General features: G+C 39.5%; 1 protein-coding gene across 1 annotated transcript in view; it reads right to left on the bottom strand.

Moving 5' to 3' along the window:
• Positions 1-23,830, bottom strand: part of LOC131575522 (uncharacterized) — a 159,514-nt gene that overhangs the window by 8,816 nt on the left and 126,868 nt on the right. The window contains exon 16 of the mRNA XM_058831109.1: positions 2,044-2,217. Coding sequence (XP_058687092.1) covers positions 2,044-2,217 — 174 coding nt within the window. The remainder of the gene's footprint in view (positions 1-2,043; positions 2,218-23,830) is intronic.

Raw genomic sequence — 23,830 nt, 5'->3', positions numbered from 1 at the left:
CCTTTCATCTCCTACACTCTTCAAAGCTATGTATAACATTGCAATGCACCCTTCAGCTCCAAAACACTTTTCTAACCCCACTCAAGTACCCCTGCTTGTCTAGCTGCAGCAAAGGGGAAAAAAGAAATGTTCCTGAGGAGTGACAACAGCAGCAAATGGTAAAGCTCAGGTGTATTTTTCCCCATGGCAGCAAACTTCTCACTTTTCAGTATATAGTTTTAAAATTCATTAAATAAACCTAATTTGGAACTGAAGTAGAAAGCCCTGACCTATAAAACACACAAATGTATAATTACATCTGTTATCAGCTAAATGTAAGATCTGTATACGGACCTTACTGCAATTATTAGTTAAGCACATTTCTTACATGTAATTGCATTTAGATCTACAAGTAAAAATGTCGTAAAACATTTGATCTCCTAAATTAGATGTGCAGCTTTCAAGACTCAGTCATGGATTTTAGGAATAGGCTATGTTATGATCTGGAGTGGGAAACTATAGAGAAATAGCTTGAGCCATCCTTACTATACACTTTGTGGATGCTGGAAGCTTCTCAAAAGCTCACCTGGGAAGACAAAACTACATTGTATGAGAACATATTTCTTCTCTCTCAGAAGTACAGAACAGATTAATGAGCTGAAACTGCACTGGGTTAAGATTGCCTTGGGTGTTCAAAGACCCTCCTTCCGATGTCTGGTAGAAGCTGAATGAAACCTCACCACTGAAAAGCTGAAAAGAACTTAACTGGGAAAAACCATTCCGCAAAAACCTACATTTGTAACAGGCAGAAAGTAGGAGCTGGGCTGCATGGTTGACATCCAACATGGAAAAGGTGTTTTAGCAAAAGTCTAGGCAATTATTCACATGAGGAGTTTCTTCAACAGACTTGGGCATGGACCTGGATTTGCCAGTTTCTTTGTTCCAGTAATTAGGTTCTACTTCATGTAGGCCACATGCCTTCTCTTGTTTTCTTTGGCCAGCTTGAAGACTCCAGTGTCTTCGCTCTGGTGAATCACAAGTTCCCCAGGCAGAAAATTATGTTTGAAATCCTTGAGGACAGTTTCCTTTAAATTAAATTTTCTTTAAAAAGCCAAGTAGGGCAAAGACATTAAGAATAAAATCTTTAATGAAGAAAACAGCCTTGAAACATTAACCAAAGGAGTAGAAGCAATGTTTGCCTCATGCTGGAAAGCTGTACTTGAACCTTCACCTTAGAAGTGTGGAGGTGAAAACATTGTGTTTCATCATCATTTGTCGCAGTTTTGGTAAAAAGATCTCCATTTTGAAGCTCCCACTTCTTCTCTGTGTAGACAAAGTAATATTCTTTGACTCTACTTTCTCTTAAATGCCAATCTTTTTTTAAGAGTCTCTCAACACAAGACCAAAGGCAAAAAGGAAATGTTCTTCTTCAAAGCACTTAGAACAAAAATGGCAAAGCAATGAACAAAATGCAGCCCACAAAACAAGGAACATGTTGGTTATACGGGTGATATGTCTCTTTAATAACATCCTGTATTGCATTTTAGTGCACAAGCTGCTGAAATGCTGACAACATCCAAGATTCAATCTAAAACATGCAAGATGCCAGTAAGTGATCTAACTGTGCCTTAGCTCTGTGTGTCTGAGCACAGACGAAGTGAATGGCTATACTTGTAGTAATAGCTGTCCATTAAATGTGCACAGTACTTACCGTGTATATTTATATATGTATATATAATAATTCTTGTACAGAATGACCTTATGTGGTTCTAAATGATATATATTTATAAATAAACTCTATGTGGGTAGTTTCAATGTATATCTTACATAATTGCCTTTAAATGGTTCTGTAAACAATCCGAAATTGCTACTTTGCACTGCAAAAGCGCTAACTCATTGATTTATACACTACTGTTTAGGAGTGAGGTCTGCCTATGGAAGCTTACAGTGCGTATTTCGGGCCGGGTCAGGCACGGCCTATTTTCCTCTTTTGACTGTGACCTAGTTCCGAAATGCACCCCTTTGCCTTCAAAATCTGTCAGCGAGGCGCCTGCTCGGACTTACCTCAATGATAGCCCCATCAGGCAGCCTGAGGAAGTGCCTGTAGAGCTCCTGGAAGCCGCTGAGGTGAACCGTGTAGACACAGATGTGAGCAGTGGTGCTGCCTTCCCGGCTGGCTGCAGCGTCGGGGGTGTGATCCTGGCGCTGGAGGTCACAGCTGGAGACACCAGGCTGGTCCTTCCAGATGTAATCAGACACTGCCACCTAGTGAAACACAGCCCCCCCCGCCCCCCGGACACGCACACACACAGAGGCCCCCCGCCCCCCACCAAAGGAACATATTTAATTAACTTCTGGCAAGAGCTTAACCGATTTAAAATGATTTTACAATAAATCTGCAAAGCCTCTACCATATGCAGTGCTTGCACACAGTTCTCTACTACATATTTTTTTATGACATAGATCTAAATAGAGGAGATAGACAAATCCCTAGTGTATATTCTATAAAGTTAATTCTGCACAGATGAAGCTGTAATTGACTCCCGTATTAACCAAAAGTAGGGAGATCAAGCAGGGTAGGTTAAACAATAAAATGGCAATGCTGATTAAAAAAAAAAAAAGCTTCCCAAGAATTTTGTGAGCGAGTATTTGTATTTCTCTCTCTTTGAGAAGCCTTTGCTCCTGTACCCACAAGCACTTTTTAGTCTCTGATCTCTGTATAATATTAAAATAACCTTCTGCTGTTAACTGAATTGTAGATGAGGCAGAGTAAATTAGGTGTATTTTAGGGCATTGTGTAAAGCTAGTTTATTAACAGTTACCTAGCTTCCTAGTTTGCTCTGAACATGTTTGCTTTGGTAGGTTTTGTATCCCCCTACATCAGTCAGAATTTCCATTCAGCCTTTTTCGTGTTAATACTTTACACAGGCTAAGCAGAATTCAAAACTTCAGATGGATTATGGCACAAGGCTTAAATACTCTTTTTCCTAAACTAGAAAGATGATGAGAAGCATTATTTTTATACTGCCCCTGAAGTGCAAGCGAGAGCTTTTTAACCCTCCACTTTTGCAAGACCTTTTCGTCACTCATTTTCTCCCACGAGATGCTACTCCTGTTTGTGGAAGGAAAGGACTGGTGTTATTTGTACATCCTTACAATACATCAGCATGCTCTTCCCAAACACTTCTATTTAATGTAGACAAAATGCCACTTTAGCTGGCCTAGCATGTGCTTTTTCTTTCAAGAATGTGTATTACACTGGCAGAAATTATTGGAACTTACTGACAAAGCTAGCTAGAGAAAAGCTTTAATTCATCTAAGGTAAGTACATGAAAACCTTCTTCTGCATAGTTCTACTTTTTGCTGAAATGAAGAGCTCAGATTCTTACAAGATATCTGAAAAAACAGACACAGATTTTTCACCTCACTTGGGAAAAATTAGATTTAACTGTTTGCTTGTGTTCCGGTTCATATTTCCTCAGCTGTTCTTATGCATTACAAGGAATCCCATAACCAGCACAGTGTGCCAATGCCACAATCCTGACGTGCATGCTGCTATTATGAGCCACTGCCTTAGGAGAGGATTTGTTTTAGGTGAATTAAGAAAGCAAGATCACATACAGGAAATTATCTCTAACTATTTTCCAGGAATGACAGAACAATGGGATACTTCATTTTCGCACTAGCTTCCATTTACATCAGCCCTAATAATTTTTTTTTACATTTTAAAACAAGGAAAGGTCATCTGAAATTAAAGTAAAATAAGGACAGAATTTTCCACACCGAAGCCTCTGGGGTTCAAAGGCTTTCATTCAGGAAAACATGTTAGGAACATACAGCAGCCATAAGGACAGGACAAGCCCTGCATTTTCTCCGGTTTACCACACAATTTGGTGTTTTACACACATTTTACATGCCTGCATGACACAGTGCTCCATATGAATTAATGTGGCCAGTGGTCTCAAGAAAGCAGGAAGGTGACTTCCATCGGTGCAGTGCTGGCTTGAGCACAGACAAACAGCTGCAGGAGCTACCGCACCACAGCCCATGTAATGGTTACTTTCTTCTCTCATCCAGTGTCTCACTACCAGAATTTCTAACTTGTCCAATTCAAGAGCACCAAGACTTTCCTGGCCTTGTGTCTCCTTCCTGATCTATGGCTTCAGGCGAGATAAATGGTTGAGAGGCCCAGCTCAGAAAGTCTCTCTTCAGAAAACACAACAAACATGATGATCTCTGTCGTGATCCTCCTTTAACGCTAGATGCATTTTTACCTTCCTTTATTCAAAGTGTTTTCTTCCCTCCTGAATCAGTCCCACACTTTCCTCTGCTTCTCGTCTGACCTTTGTCTTGCCTCACTTTCCCTGAATCTGCTAGTTCTTCTCATGTTCATCCCTATCAACCAGCAAAGGACTTATTTACTGTGTGTTTTGCAAGCCGTGGGTATGAACACCACATCCTTCTCTGCAGCTCTGTTTTGCCAATTTGAGCTGTGAGCTCTGGGGACAAAAATATGCATGCTGTACTTGCTCAGCACAGGGGAGAGCATGGACCTTCCACTACTTTCACACAAATAAATTACCACCTATTTTTCAATCAGTGCCAGATCTGAGTGTAATTTTACAAATACAATTCCTGTGTGGAAGCCAAAGCCATGGCTCACCAAAACCATTCAAACCTTTGTGCCTGAGCAAACCTGCACTTTTCCAGGACAAAGACCTTCTTTGGAAGTTCTTGACTCTGGGTGCCATTCCCAGGACACCATATCCATGTGGGACCAGGTGTGGCATCAGAAGTCTCTGTCTTCCTCCCCAGGAGCAGACAGCTCTGCAGGATAATGGGAGTACACAGAGGCATCTGATCTGTTGTCACATTTCAGATCTGGTGAACTCCCTCTGAGGACACTAATGTGACTAGCCAAGAGAACAAGAGAACATGATGATATTGTTCTTCATGTCCTCCTCCCATCCCTATTACACACTCCCCCACATAAAAAAAATTAAAAAAAAAAATTTAAAAAGCACCAATTGATCATCTGACAACTGAAAGAGAAAAGGCACCATGAAAACTGATGGTGTTGTGGTGAGTTGCATAGCCTTGGTCTGGGGCAGACACTAGAAAGGAAGGAAAGAGGACTCTTTGCTGGAACATCACTCATTAACTCTTCCCCAAAGTCACCCGGTAGTGTGAGTTTGCCTGAAGGCAGACTCTCCAATTTGTGGAGGGATATAACATTTGAATACCACTTCCAGGAAGGGGGAGCAGCTCTGTTTGCGGCTGTGGATTTAGAGACTTCAGTGCAGAGGGACCTTTCCATTCCCTCCTTGCTAGCACCATCTGAAACTATTTGGCAGACAGATGTCCACTGCCTTGAAACCCTCAAAACACATTTCTGTGAAGTGATAGGTCACTAGAGAGCTGCTGTGGCCTACATAACCTGAAGTAAGCTCCAAAAGTAAACTCTACTGTCATCTGAAATTTCTATCATTAAGTTAATCAAAAATGTCCATTCATTTCTACAGGAATACAATATGAGTTAATAAATCCACTGAGACAGGCTAGTCAAGAGACTGTGCATATAGGACATGTCAGAGAAACTGAAGTTAGCAATGATCTAGATTCACAAGGGCTGACAAGAAACCACAAAATGCCAGAGCAGTGTACAGTAATCCTTAAATGAAATTCATCTTTCAGCAGAAAAACACATTAAGGATGGTAATTCAATGATAAAAGAGGCAGGCCAGAACAGGTTCAAATGCTGAATATTTCACAACATAACTTAATTAAAGCGGGACTGTGAGGCTGTTAATCGCTTTATAATAGTTCAGCTTGAAATGAGGTCTGATGTGAGTGCCCTTATGGTTTATTTGTTTATATTATTATAATCATAAAATGTTACATGGACCTAATGCAAATGTACAGTTTTCACTGGCCTTTATTATGTTGGCAGGTTTTTTTTTCTCCTTGTGGTCCTCCTATTTTTGTACAAGTATGAGAAGGGAAGAGCTGGGAGGAAGGGTCATGAATTTAGGTCAGATCAGATGATTCAGTAAGTCTCATGTGGGTTTAAGTCTTATTAATAATTTTAATACATTCTTCCTTGACAACAATGATTTCAATCACTGCTTCTTTAACGTGAACAGTGACGTAAAAATACACAGGTTTTTAAAAGAGTGGAACATGTTTCTCCTACAAAAAACGTAAATTATGTCAACCCTTTGGAAATTACAGTGCATGACCTAGAAAAAAGACAAAAATACATTTGTAAGTAAAAATACAAATGTATTTTGTTGTATAAATGTATTATGCCACACCAAGTGTAGAAAAATATGTATTGAGGTAGAATACATTTTAAACACAAATATATTGATAAATGTATATTTACAAATACATTACACAACTGAGGCACAGCCAATTAATATTATAACTCCTAGGTCAGGGTACAGAAAATGCCAAGCTAGAGTGTAAAAGAACTATGATGTTTTCTATTGTTTGACAGCTTTTGTGAAAGAAGAAAGGAAAGAATATTTCCTCAGATTTTCTGAGCTATAGTGGGAATGCGAGGAAGACTGACTTCTAGTGTCTTAAAAAAAAACATCAGCAAGAAAAAAGTTCTTTTTAAAAAGTTGAGAAATATACATGTGTGTCCAAACATTTGATTATGATTGGTACTGATTCTTAACTGTTTGCAGCAGCATTATTACTAGCAATGTCATGTGAATCAATTCCAGGCTCATGCATTGCAAAATGTACAAAAAAACCTGTTTGAAAACAGCATTCAAAGAAAATGCATAAAATGAGTAAAATGGAACAAATTGACCAGTTGAGAACTTGTGGAACTGAATGCTGGTCATGACAAATAATTAGCAAAAGTTACAAGCTGTTAATTTTAGTCAAAAGGGCAAAAAAGTGTTTAAATGTTAGGGAAAAAAAAAAGACATCAAAAGTGGAGGGTGCTGTATTTACTTCAAGTAACTTTCATAAACACGGTAAGTGCATTTTCTGTGGTAAGAGTTGTAAATATGGGAATTACTGTCCTGGAGGCAATCTCTGTTAAAGCAGCGTAGCTTTACAATTAAAAAAACAAAAGCTGGCTAGTGCTAACCTCTGAGGGAAGCACAGCACCCCTTAAGCATTACAAACCCCATTTCTGACAAACTGTTGCTAAAAACCTTGCCAGCAACTCTGGTAAAAGGCGAATTTACATGGAAATGTCTAAAAACATCCTTCCTGTCCATGTCAAAGGCATGTTGGTGGGGTCCAGGTTCCAGTGAGGTTATCACTGGACCTTGGTCAGAATTAGATGTGGCAGTGGGGAAAGTTTCCAAGCCACTGTAGGAAGGATGGGGTACTTTACAAGTCATGAAACTGAACTGGGTTTGAATAAATCATGAAACTGGAGAAATGGCAAGCAAAGGAACGAACAAAAAAAGCTATTAGGATTGCCAAAAATCATACCACCAGAAGAAAGCCACACCAACCCTCCTCATATTTAACCCTTATGCACATGAAGCACTCACACACATTTATGCAAGTGCAGTGTGTGCTCTCACTCCTTGGCCAATACTGAGGCACCTGAGTGTCTCAGGTTAGCAAAGCCCTTTGTGGGCTCCTGGTAACTCTGCACAGAGATAACTCTCTTCTAGATTATCCTATTTATGAACATAATGGACCAGCAAAAGGGACCAGTAGTATCCCAGATTGTTTGTTTCAGTCAAATTATGAATGCCTGAAGCATTGCTATTACAGTCTTCCATGATTTATTTAACAAACAGACATGGACAGACGAAATGGTGAAAAAAGGCATATACAGAGAATAACCTCTTTGTAAATGACTAAGGAGAAATCCCAGAATAGATTTATGAAAAGCTGCTTAGCATCATAGCACTAGGAAACAGCAGTGGGTCTTTTTGTTTCTGATTTGCGATATCGTCCTATTTATGGATATGTCCAGTGAACAGCAATGCAGATCTTTTCTAAGGGATGATTTTAATATCCTGCTTTTAGATATTACAAAGTGCAGCCACATATTATTTAGCTGCACTGCACACACTGCTTGTGTAGTCTGATGCTCTCCATCTCATTTTTTCAGATCTAAATCTTTTGTGCTTTTAAGTGTCCACACTACAGTCATCCACTAAAAAAATACAAATATAGAAACACTCTCTACCAAACAATAATTGATCTGGGGGAAAAAAAGTCATCTCAAGAATTAAGAAAAACTTATATTCAATGCAGCAAAAACCTTAGTAAGTAAAAATTAAAAGCCACAGCTTTCTTGCATTTCCTGGTGCATAGCAGTGTCTTTGTCCATTGATTTGCCCTAAGGAAAGGAGATAAAATACACTCCCTTCTTATTCCAAAGAATCCTTCAATATTCTGAGTCCAGAATGGGTTTGGTTCAGATGGGCAAGAGAAATCTCTCTCCATGCCTCATTTCCCAAATTTTATAAGGGATGCTGGAATCAGTTACTTAAGAAAGCATCTTGAGTAACTTCAGACAGACAGGATTTTATATACAAAAGTGTTTAGGAAATGTTATTTTCCCTATGGAAGTCAGGATTTTAATGCATACAAGGGCATATCTGTGTAAATAAGAGTGTCTGCTATTCATTATCTGCTCATCAACATTTGTTATTCATTACTCATGTGTTTACAAATGTAATGCAGTCAGAAAGCAGAAATAATACTATATGACTTTGGTGACCAAAAATACACCAGAAACAACAAATAGTAAATAGATCCATGGAGCAGTTCATCTTATGGGATGAAGTTTGCCCACAGAAGACATTCTGTGAAAAATTTGTGAAAATAACCCTGACAGATCTGTAATTAACAATGCAGTTAAAAAAATATGTAAACAGAAAACAAAGGAGCTATGTTTGTCAATTAATTTACTGGCAATGAGCATTTTATTTTTACTGTTTGGAACTGATTAAATGCAGAGAACAGATAGTTAAAAGAAACAAGTCTGTGTTCACAGATTTTGTTCAATTTGTCCAAGACCATGTGCATTCAAGATGTATGTCTGGGAATGAGACAGGCTTTTATTCACCTGTGACTTACATCAGATGGACAGATCTTTTTCTGGCAGCTAAATAACATTTTTAAACCTGTATCATCACGTGGGCAGTAAATCAGCTGAGAACTTAAAACTAAAATACATTGGACTAGTGGCCTCTGGTTGCATCTTCTTCAGCTTCAGAAAATTTCCTCCTGTGCAGGCAGTGGTATAGCGTATCCTTGTGTTAGTGGGGTTGAGCATAGTGTGAATGGTGCTCTTGTGGAAGGTGTCTTTTGGATTTTAATTTCTATTTTCCTTTTTTTAATTCAAACAATAGCAAAATTGCTGGAAGGTTTTATTAAGCACCAAAATATTCCTAGTTTGTCTGTTTAGATCCAGCTTTCTTTTGAAGCAGATGGAAGGGGGCTAGGAAAATGAAAGTGAAACAGAAAAGCAAATTTATACACTTTTTGTAAAACATATGTGAACATCTGTGAAGGGTGGTTGTCCTCTTTTAGAAATACTGTAATTTTGCTCTGATCTTTCAGTAACCCTAATAAGTACACTGACTACTCCAGCACAGATGTTAGTTATTAGCAAATATTTACCACAGAAGTATCTAGAATCTCTCACTCACACTGTCGCCCCATTGCTTCAGCACTGTAGAGACAGGTAGCAATGGGCTGCTACAGAAAGAGTTAATCAGAGGACATTTATGTGGCTACTTGCTTTAACTGTCCAGAAATTATCTCACCTGATTTTCCAAATAATCACCAGCATTCAGATGCTTTCTTGCAGACATCACTGCAGAAATAGGCCACAGAGGAAGAACTATAAGAAAAAGGTTTCACAAACACCTCCCTGGCAGGGTGGGGAGTAGTGGAAGAGCCTGACATATTTCTGTAAGCTGTGATGTTAAAGCAAATGCTGCTTTTGTTATAGAAAAGAAAGGAAGGAAAAAAATAAAGATGGCAGAGGTTTGGGAATTCCTTTGTGATTAAGGTTGACATTCTCCATTCTCATCTGTCCTAGGTTGACTTTATGACACTTGTATCCCCAGTTGCCTGTTCTGTTTATGCTGGATATTAAGTTCTGCACTTTTAAGACTGGTTATGAGACTGAAGCGGGGAAGAAGTGTGCAGTTTGTTTTCAGAAACTGGACTTGCTCCCACACATTTTCCTTCTCAGGGACTCTGTCATCTGCAGCATGGACACTGGGAGAGAGCTGTTCTTTGCTTTTAGTTAGTTTAAAAAGCTAGCTGAGGCAGAGGAGTTCCTTGGACTGTGTTGGTTTGGTTTTGTTTTTTTTCCCTTTCTCTGGGACTGTATGGCCCTGCTCTGGACCAGAAATTCAGAAGAGCACTGGAAGCTCACACCTATGGCCCACCAGAGCCTGGGCCCCGGTGTTTTCCAGCACTGGAGGGACTGATAAGAGACTGAGCGAGCCCAGCTCACAGCAAGGACTTTCTGAATTTGCCATCTCTTCAGAACAGCAGGAGGTTTTATTGTTAATGTTATTCAATTTTTTTATGCCTGTGAATACTTTGCTTGTTAAATAAACACTTTTTTTCCACATTTCTCCAAGGACATCTTTAACCAAACAATTTGGGGGAGGGGCTGCTTGAATCTGCTTTCTAGAGGAACCCCTTTGGAAGTTTCCTCCCAGATTTGTCCCAGACAAGGACATCACCTCATGCCCTCTGCCTTCTTCACCCCAAGGATGTTTTTTCTGCCTCCATAGGGCCAGCGTCCCAATTGCAAGCTCATCAGAAACTAAACCAGAAGCGCCTCAATTGCTAAGGTATTTCCTTGTCAGTTTACTCTTTCTTTTTCCTCTGCCAGGGTTTTTTTAGCTCTTGCAAATTATTTACCCATGCCTGGAATTCATGTTTCTCTAGAAATCTAGGAGTGGAAATCCACTGTACTAAGTAGAGACAAAGTAGAGACAAAAAGTTAAAGGTTCAGGGAAATTTGTGTGAGCCTTCAATGGGGGTATGCAAACCAGTTGGGTCTGCCACACTTGCAGAAGTAACTTGCAAGATCAGGCTGTCTCCCAAAGCTCTCTGAGTGTACCGAGACCCTCTCAGCTTCAGTTAAGAAAGCAGATAGCAAGAATTCTTCTCACAATAGTATTTTCCACTTGTAGCCCACTATTGCAAAAACGTCCCCTTTGTGGTATTTCAGCAGTTTTGTCTTCAGTTCAGGCAGGAACCATGAAATATACAAAAAAAAATATTTACAAACAAAGCAAAAATGACTGCTAGGAACCCTAAGAAATGGTTTATGGTACAGCTTAAAGTTTTTTGCAAAGGTGTGACATGACTTTATGCACACAAGAAAGATATTGTTTGACTTTAGCTTAACTAGTTTACTTTGCCTGAATTAAAAGTTACTGTCTGAGATATCCAGAAACAATTGTATTGTATTACTGAATTTTATGTGCTTGGTTTGTAGAAAAATGGTTTAGTCTACTGTGACCAATTGTCTATTATAATGAAGCTTATTATTAATGGAGTATACCCTTATATCCTTATTTTTTCCTTCTCGGAAGATAGCAGAGTTCAGCATCCGATAAACATGTAAATTGCATTTTTCTTTTCACACAGGACAGATTTCAACTTCTGAACCAGCAGTCAACAAAGATTCCCCCAGCTGCTAGGAAAAAAAAAAAAAAAAGTAAGTATTTGTGAAGAAAGGCATAATAAGATCAGAGGGAAGCCTGTCATAAAAATGCACATTGCATAATACATGATGGATCAGTTCTATTATTTAACTTTTGCATAGATATAACAATACAGAGATATGCTAACCATCATAGTCAGCATTAATTTACAGTGGGAAAAATAATTAGAATCTCACTTTTTCTGAAGAATGGAGTGAAAATGTAAACAATGCTTCCCTCCAGGCAAGTGCTTTATCAACTTGACAGGTGCATTTGAATTTCCATGGGTGGGGGACATAATAGGTTATTTATGTGTCATTTTAATAGAAAGGCCCAACCATCAAGATGGACAGGAGACTTTATCAGTACTGCTGTTTGCAACTAATCCACCAATTTAATACCCCATGAAAATACCTGCAACAAAACCTGGACATTTTTCTTTTCCACTCCATTATAGGCAAATCAATATGGGTGCTATTCATCTCAAATCTTTGGCTCAGCAGGTGCCCACTACACAGAGCTCCTCACAACACTGGTGCACGGGCACAGCCACATAAACACAGACACTTTGATTTCTGGTGCTATCAGTGACTCCATGACAGGATCACAACAGTGCACTTGGAGCACTAGCTTACCCCCACACAGAAGTAAGCAGTAAAATTCTTTTCTCTAGGGTTTGGGTTTTTGGGTTTTTTTCTTGTTTTGGTTTGGTTTTGAGAAGGAAAAATCCAACACAATTTTTTTAATGTTTCTGATTACTATAATTTTATTTGAAGTAGCCATCCTTAATTTTCGCAAACAGTATATTCCTGGCTGGAGAACAGCCACAAGCGAAAAAAACATTATACATCTCCTAGCTGTAACATGTTTCTTTACACAAATTTTCCATGAAAAAGAAAGATGCCAAAATGTGTACTCCAGTCACACTTTCTTGTGCATTAGCTCTGCTAAAAAGCTGCCTTTTTTTGTCCTGTGTAGGGCTGTGACATGGAGTGACACATAGCCCCAGTGTGACCCAGGGTAAATTTGGTAGCATGATCCAATTTCTTCTTCCTCTTCCCTCCTTGATATTGCAATCTGTACCAGCACAGGTTCTTCCTGTACTTATCTACACAGTTATTGCTGTCACATTTTTAACATACACAGCATGTGCTGATAGCCCCCAGTGGTTCAGTGTGTGTGTGTGTTCATAGTCAAAATCAGCCTGATCCACACCAGAAAAAAAAAAATATTTTCCATTAAGGAATCCTTAAAAATACCCAATCATTTTTGAGAGCTGAAGGTTTCCATTATTGCAAGTCCATCCTCATCTGTGTGCAAAAGTCCACTTGCCAGATTCATGACCCACCAGGGTCTACATGGACTGGAAGACAGTCCCCAATGAGCTTTGGAATAGATCTAAGGAGGATAGAGGTAATGAGCTCATCCACCGCTTCCTTGTCCATTCAGAAGTGTGCTCTAGTTCTGTAGAGATAATTCTTTTCTAAGACAGGTACAACTCCAGAAATGCTTCAAGTATGTAACTGGAAGTATCTTTACACCCCCTGGGTATTTCCTCAGACTAGCTACTCCTGAAACTTTTTGCAAAAGCAAGCAATTCATAAGGACATAAATTTGATTAAAAACAGACCTGGGACATTTCCTATGCTCAGTCTTTCAGTCTGCAAAGCTCATGAATCCCTGTGGTTAATTAGGAAATATTACTCATAGTAAGATCCAGTTATAATAAAATGCATGTTGCCCCAACATAGCATCTTAATAAGTTTCAGAAAGAGTCATTCCCCCATTTTCCTCCCACAGCTTCTAGTTTGGTGACCATGTTTTCTGGTAGGAGGACAATGCCATTTTTCCCACTTGCAGAGAAGGACTGCACATTGTCCCCTCTCCTGGGGGTGACTGAGGCACTTACAGCAGTGAAGCTGTAGGCCAGATTAAGTCTCCTGGGAGCAGTGTCAAGCAGTGCTTACACTGACACAAAGGAAGGGTGTCAGGGAAAGGCATCGTCTGGGAGGACATAACTTGAGCCCTCAATCCACAACAGGGGGAGGTAATATTTCTTTCCTATGTGAAAGCACTCATATATTACCACAAGAGGTATATCACAAATTACAAACAGTAAAGCATGGAAAAGAACCCAAATAAATGAAGTTAGTCTCAACTGATATATTAAAAGACAGCTAAGTTTAGGTAGAAGACCATAATAGCAAAGAGACAAAGCTGCAGGATGCTGGGTTGGCAAAACAAACAGACCTGGAAGTCTAAATTTTAACGAAGTTTTATACCAGTATCTATTTCTTGCTCTGCTTGGATAGCAACTCCTTACACAAATCATGTAAGGAATGTAAGCAGAATGTCAGTTCAACATCCTCATTACATCAGACAATGCATACTGAGGAGAAGGATGACTGTTTACTCCCTAATGATTTTACTTCAATTATGATAGCTTAATATAAGACAGGTTTCTTATCCACTCACAGAACTAATGAAAGATGTCCCTATTTTATACTAGATTTCTGTTAAGTAGTGAAGATATTAAAAAAGGTGAACATCGAAAATTACTTTGATCTGAATAAAGCTGACTGAGCTTGTGCTGCATGGAGTATAAAAACAGCACCTATAACTGACACATTTACTTTCAAAAGGGCAAATTTTGAGAAAATTGTTAATAAAATTAACAATACATCTTCGAAAATATAGATCTAATGTCTTTTCACCATTTGTTCTAAGTAAATTTTATGCCTTTTACAGTGAGATTTGTATCACATTGTATAAATCTTTAATTTCAGTGGAAAACATATACTGTACCCTAGTTTAGATAATACACTGAATGAATTTCATATTTCATTAAAAATTTGTTTTCTGCTTTGCATGTGTGCTTGATTCACTGCATCTCTGGTGCTTTAATGCTGGTGTAGCTACTTTGATCAAGTAGAGTAAGGGACAGCAGCACAGGAATGTATCACACCCATACATTTTAACTGTAAGCAGAACATTTCCCCAGTGACATAGAAAAACATATCAATCCACAGAATTCTAAGTATAGAAAAAAATCAATCATATTAGTGTATTATTCAAGAAGAAAAGGGGCAAGTGTAACCAAGAGTAGTGTAATGCCTTCTGAAGTTGGCAGAGTTAACAAAAACTTGGCTGATATTTCTCAAGGCTCAAAAGCACCAAGAGCTGGTTTCTGGGTACTGAAATTACTTTAGATTGATTTAACTGACCACCCCAGTTTTTTGGTACATGTAGAAGTGTGAGTTTTCAATCAGAACAACATTTCTCAGCTCTTTGCTGGTTCCTCTTCTCATTACTTGCATGGGGATTTCCTTTGGTGAGGAGTGAATCCCATTCAAAGTAAATCAGAAAACACTCAGCATATCCTTACTTCAAGCACATTTTGATGGTTTGGTTTTAGGGAAATACTTCCAAAAGGCTATTGACTTCCAAAGACTTAGCACATAGCAAATGGGGGTGCTCCATCTTTTTCTCAAGTTAAAATATATTTTGAGAAAAAATAATGAGAAAAATATTTTGAGATCTTTTTTGGAAGTTAATCTGGGAAAGGGTATTTATGAATTATTTTTTCTTTCATATTAAGGACACATTTCCCATCATTTCAAGATGATCAAGTCTTGCTTGGTTCTTCCTTTATTTAAGCAGATTCTAGCCAATTGTGACTTGAATTTGGAGTTAAGATTACAAATTAAAGATCAGGCTATGTTAGTATGCAATCACCCATCAAAAGCACTCTTCTTTTTGGCCAGACTATCTGCTTTCTCGAAGAAGGACCAGCTCCAAGCATAACTAAAGCAGGCAGATGCCTGGGACATGTGTTTTTCTTCTCCTCTTTTGCCTGCAGCAGTTCCCCAGCAGCCAGACTGATGCCTGCTACTGCAGCCAGGGAAGATCCCAGTACTGCCCTGCTCCTCTACAGACAGCAAGACCAAAGATTGCTTGGGAGCCTCCATCATAACTGTGATGCAGCAGCCAAAACCACCCTGTCCCTGTGGTAGCAGCATCCCATTTTACCTGTGCTGCAAATAAGTCTTGAATTTAAGATGCTTTGGACAAGTACTGAAGACAATAGGGTTTGTTCTTCTGAATTTAGCTAAAAGCAGCCAAGCATTCTGCCAGGTAAAAGCCATTTCAACAGAATGCTAATTTGACTCCCAGAATTAGATGATTGTGTGTGGCCCCTTGGAACTTGAGCTATCTTAAACCCAAAAGATATCTTTAATACCTACTTTCAGAATACCATTTCTATTTCCAGGGATAACTCTAGTATTTGTGAAACAAATGGCCTCTCCAACTTCCAGCATAAATGGATTTATATATACAATAATTCATTGAAATTGAATGGCTGGAAGAACTACTTTAATCTTCTCTGCCTTGAGATGTTGCAGTTCTATTTTCTAGACTTGTGTTTTCCTCAGTTTGTTCATACCTCACAGATTTATTAGCATATAATATATAACTCTTTACTGATCCATCTATCCACCTATAACTCTCAGAGACAATTCTATTTCCCTGCAAAGCTTTCATCTGCACATCAGTATCTTCTGCTTTTTGTGCTCAGAAAGATGACAGAAGAAAAACTATAGAATTACAGAATCACAGAATGGTTTTGATTGGAAAGGACCTTAAAGTATATCCAGTTCCAACCCCGCTGCCATGGGCAGAGATACTTTCACTAGACCAGGTTTCTTAACGCCCCATCCAACCCAACCCTGAACAGTTCCAGGGATGGGGCATCCAGAACTTCTCTGGGCAACCTGTGCCAGTGCCTCACCATCCTCACAGCAAAGACTTTCTTTCTAAAATATTCTTAAAAGTTCCTGAACAGATGGCATCCAAGGTAGAAACATCCCAATTAGGTTCTGGTGTACCATGCAGCCTCGTGTCCTCACATTTTGTTGGTGGTTTGGGAATTTCAAGAGCAACTGCTTATAGAGTCAGCCACTATGTGAGAAGAAAAAAGAAACCAAAATCAGCATTGGGCACTGCTACAGTCCAGTTGGGCAAGAGGGAAGACTTGCAATGGGTTGAAATCTCAAAGATAATGCACAGGAGACTGTACTAGTATGAGACTAGACATCCAAACTGAGAGTAATGTTATACAGCAGGAGGGTATCAGGTGAACTGTAAAAATACAACGGTACAGCAGAGGAAAGATGCCTAAACTCAAATGTTTTGAGGTCATTATTATCTTTAATGGTTTATTATTGCCAATACCTGATGAAAAAAAACAACATGCTTCTTTTATGACCAACTTCTATGCTGTTTTTTTAAATTGCACTTCTATACTGGTTATATATGAAAAAAAAAAAAAAAGGTACATACCATAAATTTACTACAGATTTTATAGAGAGTTTAGACTGCATTAGATGCTCAGCTACCTAAAAAATTACTTGATCTTTGTATCTTGTTCAGATAAAGGATTTAGAAGAGGCAAAGAATAAGGAAAAAGCAATTGAATTGTTATGAACAAACTATGTTGATTTAAAAACCAAGCCAAATAAAAACCATTACAATAGAGTTTCAAAAAGTTATGTTTGCAATTTAAAATACCCATAGGGCAGATCTGACTTACATGACCACCACTTAATGTATAGTACGTGATAAGATGACACATGCAGTTTTGAAACTTGGCAGTAATTCAGAAAAAGAATACTTTGCTGGCCATTAACAATTTCTGAGCAATGTATTCATTTATTATATATGTCTGTAGTTGAGTTCTTGAGTGATTATAGTTATAACAGTGTCTTCTCATGTAATCTTAGGACACCAAAAGCTGCACAGCAAAATGAAAGTAAGGATTAATAAATGACCTCCCTCCTTGCTCATGCTAACAGTTCACTAAATTCACATTCAGAGTTTGCTCTCTGCTAGTAAATGCAAATGAAGAGAAGCTGCCACAGATCTACAGAGATACAAATGATGCAAAAACCAGGCTTGCATTTTAGTAAAGGGCCTTGAGGTAGCTGAGTGTGTGTGTGTGAGGGAGAGAGAGCTGGGAGGAGAAGCAGTGTGAGCATCATACCGAAATATTTTAGCATGCTTTAATGCACCTAAATAGTCTCATACAGGGAACTCAGACTAAAATAGTAGGCAACAGTGAGCAATCATAGTTTAATGCTGGCAAAGTTTAAATAATATATCAAGATTCAGGGTTCTTGGGTTTTATGCTTTTGTTTGGGGAGAGTTTTTTTGGAAATGTGTGCGTATTTTTCAATTGAACTGGTACTGACTTGCAGCTGTTTGATATTAGACACAAGACCTACCAGCCTTCAAACCTCACATTAGAAACAGACCTTTGGCCAAGTTGTGTCTTCATTTAGACCCTGGCAACCCTGCTTACATCAGTGGGGGTAATTTGACCTCTCATTTGAATAATGCAGTGCGGTGATATGGTTCTGGTTTGTATTTTCTGTGATTGTTACAGTCTAAATGCAACAACTCCCTGGATTGTGTGCAAGATAAAAATGCCTTCCAGAGATAACAGAGGCACAGATACAGGAATTATTTGTCTGATTTGACAAATCATGTGGCCAGCACAGGTCACAGCACCTTGCCATCCTGGCAACAAACATACCTGCTGGGGCCTCTCCTTGCACTGAAAGGATCAGAAAAAGTCTTGTGGGTGATGGCAAGGCAGCAGGAACTCACAGCAGAGGGATCAGCTTCCTGGCACAGGTGAATTATGTGCATGTACATGATCTTTTGAATGAAGAAATGTCCCTTCTCTCTCTTTCCCAGACACAGTCCAGTTCTAGAGTAAGCAAAATTCAGCCCAGACTAGGGGAAAAAATCTTTAACTTGAAAGAACTGCATTAGAACAGGATTAATGTCATAGTAAATATGCTTCAGTAATCCACTTAAGACATATCCTAGTTGACTGTATCATTATTTTCCTGAATTTAGGGAAGTTATGAAAATGGTTGTTTGTGCTCTGTCTGAAATAGCTTTTTGTCCCTTCTGCTAAAAAAGGGAAATGGAGTATTAGAATCCTTCATGAAATAATAAAAAGTCTTTGACCTGTGGTAACTTTCAACATCACATGCTTAATATAGATACAAAAAACAAAACGTCACGGGGTTGCAAACATGAAAAAATACTGTGAGTTCTCTGTTTATTTTTGTTGGTTTGCTTATTCTGCAAAACATCTACTTGCTCAACTGCAGTGATAATAATTCTCCAAAAAAGCCTGGGCTGAGAGTCTGAATACTAAGCTTTAAAGTTAGAATCTCTGCCTGGCCACACATCAGTCAGAAAACACAAACAAACTAGTCATGATGATGCCACATCACTACAAAAACAGAATGAACATATTTGAACTGCAGTATCTTTGCCTTATTCAAGAATTTTCATTAGTTTTTGTTTAAACTGTTCAACCTTTCTTGTGCAGGAAGAAAAGAGGTTTGTTCCATGAAACTAAAGAAAAACAAAACAAAAAAAAACATCTTTTAAAGCCAAAAAATTTAGTTTAATCCTTCTCTAAATCCTATTATACATTCAACAAATGACAAGAGTAACCCTTACTAGCCAGAGATGAGGCAATATATGGCAGACCAAGCAGAGCTCCTCCACGGTTAGCCTAAAGGGCACCGTCAGGTTTGAAAAACGTAAATCCCTCTCTGTACACTACTCAGGACTTTTCACACAGCTCTGGCACACATTTATGCCCAAGATAGAGCTTTGTCAAGATGTCAGTACAGCATAAATAAGAGTCAGATTCCAGATATTTACAACAGACAACACTTCTTGCACCATCACCAGTGCAAAAGCAAAGGTGCTTTTATTTTATGGCAAATTTGACTCACTTATTTTCATGATGTTTTGCATTCAGCTTGACAATAAATAAAAATTCAACAGGCATTTATAGTAAATTGTAACGATGGAAATATTGCCTCACTCCTGATTGCTTACCCTCTCCAGTACCTCAGCATTTGGAGTGTAAACAGTGCAGAAGAATTTTGTATTTACTAAAAGATGACAGTATTTTGTTTTGGTTTTGAGGCTTTTTGTTTGTTATTTGCATTTTTGGTGTTTTTCTCCCTCCCTGTTCTCCCAAAAGCCTGTTCCATTTGCCTTTAGTTTTCATCACAAGGTACTCATTTGGAAGCTACCCAAAGGACTGATTGCAAGTATTTAGTATCACATAAAAATAAATTAACACCAAGGAGACATTGAAATCAATGTAAAAACTGCATTTGTAATGTCTAAAATCTGTTTATAGCTTCTCAAGCTGGATGTATAACTGACATCAGTCCTGGTCCACATGCATGATTTTCAGAGTGTAAGCAAGAGGAAATTGAGGGTAAAGACTGAAAAACAGTCATAATCTATTGTCATATCATTCTCACTCATGCACATATGTTTATACTTCTACTTGCAAAAACTAATCAAGAAAATATTTTTACTATTGTTGCTGGGCCTCCTTTTCTTTCAGTCACTTTGTACAACATCTAACGGCATGTCTTGAGTTTCTTTGCAAGCACCTCCATGGTCCAGGTTTCTCCAGCCATGAAGCATTCCATACAGGGAGCAATGGCATCTTGGTCCCAACCCAGCACAGCTAAGGATCTCTGTCCTTAGATGAAGAATGATGAAAAGTGATGAAAAGGGGCCATTTCAACCTGCTGGGAATGCTTTATGGCTTAAAGACATCGCAAAAACTTGCAGTGCTTTTCTGATGAGTGGTATGCCTGTGCCACAGTGGGTGCTCAACATCCTTCACATATTTGATTGCACATCTATTTTCTTTTAAGAATGCTTCTCCAATCCTAAAATTGCCCTCCTCTGCACACCCATGCTGAGCTGGCATCACCACAGTGGTCAGGACTCACTTGTTCAGGTACAGAAAAAGAAGGTTATGCTGGCCCCTACTTGTCAGAAAGGTGGGGGACCAAGGTATGGCAGAAATGGTCAGGCAAGCACAAGAAAGCCATGGTACCAAGAAAAAAGACCCTGAGTTGGCCAACCCTGTCCTGGGGAGCATTGGGCACAGCATGGCCAGCCAGTCAAGGCAGGGATTGTCCAGCTCTGCTCTGCACTGAGGTGGCCTCACCTCCAGTGCTGTGTTCACTTTTGGGCACTGCAATATAAGGAAGATACTAAGCTTTGGAAGAGCTTCCAAAGAAGGGTGATGAAGATTATGAAGAGACTTGAGGGGAAGCCATGTGAGGAGTGGCTGAGGTCACTTGGTCTGTTCAGCCTAGAGAAGACCGAGGGGAGACCTCATCGTGGTCCACAATTTCCTTATGAGTGGAAGAGGAAGGGCAGACACTGATCCCTGTTCTCTGGTGCTCAGTGACAGGACCTGAAGGAATGGCCTGAAGTTGTGTCAGGGGAGGCTTAGGTTGGATATTAGAAAAAGGTTCTTCATCCAAAGAGTGGCTGGGCACTGGAACACGGTCCCCAGGGAAGTGGTCACAGCACCAAGCCTGACAGAGTTCAAGATTTTGGACAGTGCTCTTGGGCACATGGTGTGATTCTTGCAGCTGTTCTGCGCAGGGCCAGGAGCTGGACTCGATGATCCTTGTGGGTCACTTCCAAATCAGCATATTCTTTCATTCTATGATTCTGTGAAATTTGGAGAGGAAGAAAACAAGAATGGATGGGGCTATGACAGAAAAAGCAGAGCTTTCAAGAAGGCACTTTTAAAATCAGATTTCCCAGATCTTTTTCCATTCCAAAGATCTTCTTCTCTGTCACTGGAGCAAGCAATTTGGTGTTGTGGACACCACAGACTCAAAAACGGGGGATGTTGACAATACCAAACAGTAGATCAGCCCATCAAGGAAGGCATTGAGGCTGGACCAGTTTGCATTATACATTGCTCCAATCCTGGCCCTGCTGTTTGAAGGGAGGAGTGATCCACAGAGGTCTGCTGCATGCTGAGGGAGGTTCTGGCTCCCTCATCCTGTGCAAGGGCCTGATGAAGTATGCGTTTCATCAGTGTCACACTTACCTACTGAGCCAAAGGCACCCACTGCTATCTGTAGTCCTGAAGGCCTGCATACATCCAACGGGTGCTGCCCAGATGTAAGCATGAGGTGGGATAACTTTTACAGATAAAATATTTCCCATCTGTCCCAAATACTAACAGTTACCTGAAGCCCACAAAAACCACTTGAAAAGACACTAGCTGGCAACCAGCAAAATTAACTAACATCCTCCAAGATGTTATTCAAGCTGCAGTGCACACTGCTTCAAACAATGCCATTATAAAGCGATAATGAAAGGAACCAGTCTATAAACCTTTCCCTAGCAGCAGGAGGGTTTAGGCTCTCTCAGGTTCACAAGTCTTCAGTTTATTTGAAGCCCATCAGACTTCAGCAAAGAGGAAACAATCAAGGTAAAGAGAAGAGAAATCCTAAAAAGCTTAACAAGGTACTATCATGTATGTTTTTTCCTCTGCCTATATTGACTTTGAAAGAGACAGAAACCGCTTTCTACCTTTACTACATTATTTCCCGCTTGTTAAATGGCAATGCATAGCCCAAGAGTGTTCCATAAGGCTAAAATAAGCATCCTTTTTTGTGAACTAGTGAAGTAAGGATCCAGTTGGCAGGCTTGCTCTCTCAGGCAAGACTCATTAATACAAAAGGGGGTTTATCTGAGAAAAGTCTAAATTACGAGTTCTAAATGGGTAATCTCAGCTGCAAAAGAAAACAAGGCTGGGGAGGTTTTTATGCCGTGGCTAAGTTTAAGCTTCAAGCCTGCAGGCTAGCGCTACTCAGAGTGTTTCTGATGGGATAATTTTCTATGCAAAAAGACTGATTCATTGAAGAATTACTCATGTCATGGCCAACGTGCCAATTTCAATGGCCGTTCGTCTGACAGGCGCAACAACCCCTTCTGAAATGTTTTAAATGACCAGGTGCAATTTTCCTATTTTTAAATAACCTTTCATGGTTACTCTAGCCAGACAAATGCCCTGCAAAACCGGATGTGCTGCTCCCGCTGCTGTAGCCTAAGCAAGGTTCAGGAGGAGCACAGCTCCCTAAGGCACTGCCTAGCTTTGCCCTTTCCCTTTTTCTCTCTCATTTTGAGGAAACGAGAATTTAGTCCTAGTGCCCAATGGTAGCATTGGAATGTTATATCAATATGCTGATCCTGGGAAAATTATGCACTTTAGGTCTATAATCAGGGAGCCTGATATGCAAATAAGTTCCTGCACACGGTCAGTGGAGGAGATAAACACCTCAGAACAGTCAAGGTGGTCCCAAAGCCTAATGTTAGAAACAGTGGGAGGTATTCAAAGCCAACAGGAGAGAAGGCCCTAAGATTCAAGTGGAAAGTAGATTTTCTGAACAGTGCCCATTTCGACCAAGGTGTTGTGAGGCTCAAAGTTTGGCTCCATCTTCATCAGAGCATGCCAGAGTTAGAAGCTGCCAACATTTCCCTTGATCATTTCTCAACATTCCACTCTAGAACTGCAGTATTTTATTCCAAAAATGTGGGTTTTTAAAAGTCCATTCTGGTTTTGACAAAACTAAGTTTCAAAACAATAAATCCATACAACCTGCTGTACTTACATGTCACTTGAATGGCATGATTACTCCTCCCAGGCCACACAACCTGTCAGATTTTCCATTAATATTAATACACAAACCCTTACAAATGCAACTCCCATTTAACTGTTTAGGCTGATATTTTGCAAGATTAAAAGAACAGCTTTCAAAATACAGGAAAAATCCAGAGCACGCGACCACATTTCACAGGTCAGTGGCTGGGATAGCAGGAGCTGCTGAAGGAGAGCTGAAGGAACAAACTTGCTCAGGGGCATTTTAGCACTCTTGTGATACGATACCCGTTATTCATCAGCATGCAACAATCCCCTCTCCAGATGAAAAACACTACAGATCATGTTCCTAATAAAACAGTCAATTTGCCTCCTTCTCTTTTTTGTTGTTGGAAGGAATTCCTTACAACCTCACCTCCCTGGGGCATGTCTTCCTTTCCCCCTTTGTCAATCAGGAGAAAACAAGGCTCTGTTCAACAACAAAGTCTCACTGGCTGGCCTCAGAGACATTCACACCAGGTTTCAGACAGACCAGGAAATTATTGTTGGTTTAGATGCCCTGATTATTGCTAAGATAGGAAAAATGATGTAGATGGGAAGCATGGTGAGAGCACATTTCTGCCCTGACAAACACATCAGGGTGAAAATCATGACCTCT

The sequence above is a fragment of the Poecile atricapillus genome, chromosome 2 (genome assembly GCF_030490865.1).
Source record: "Poecile atricapillus isolate bPoeAtr1 chromosome 2, bPoeAtr1.hap1, whole genome shotgun sequence".
NCBI lineage: Eukaryota > Metazoa > Chordata > Aves > Passeriformes > Paridae > Poecile > Poecile atricapillus.
Note: the sequence above shows the minus strand (reverse complement) of the source record. Positions and strands in the feature narration are given on the sequence as shown.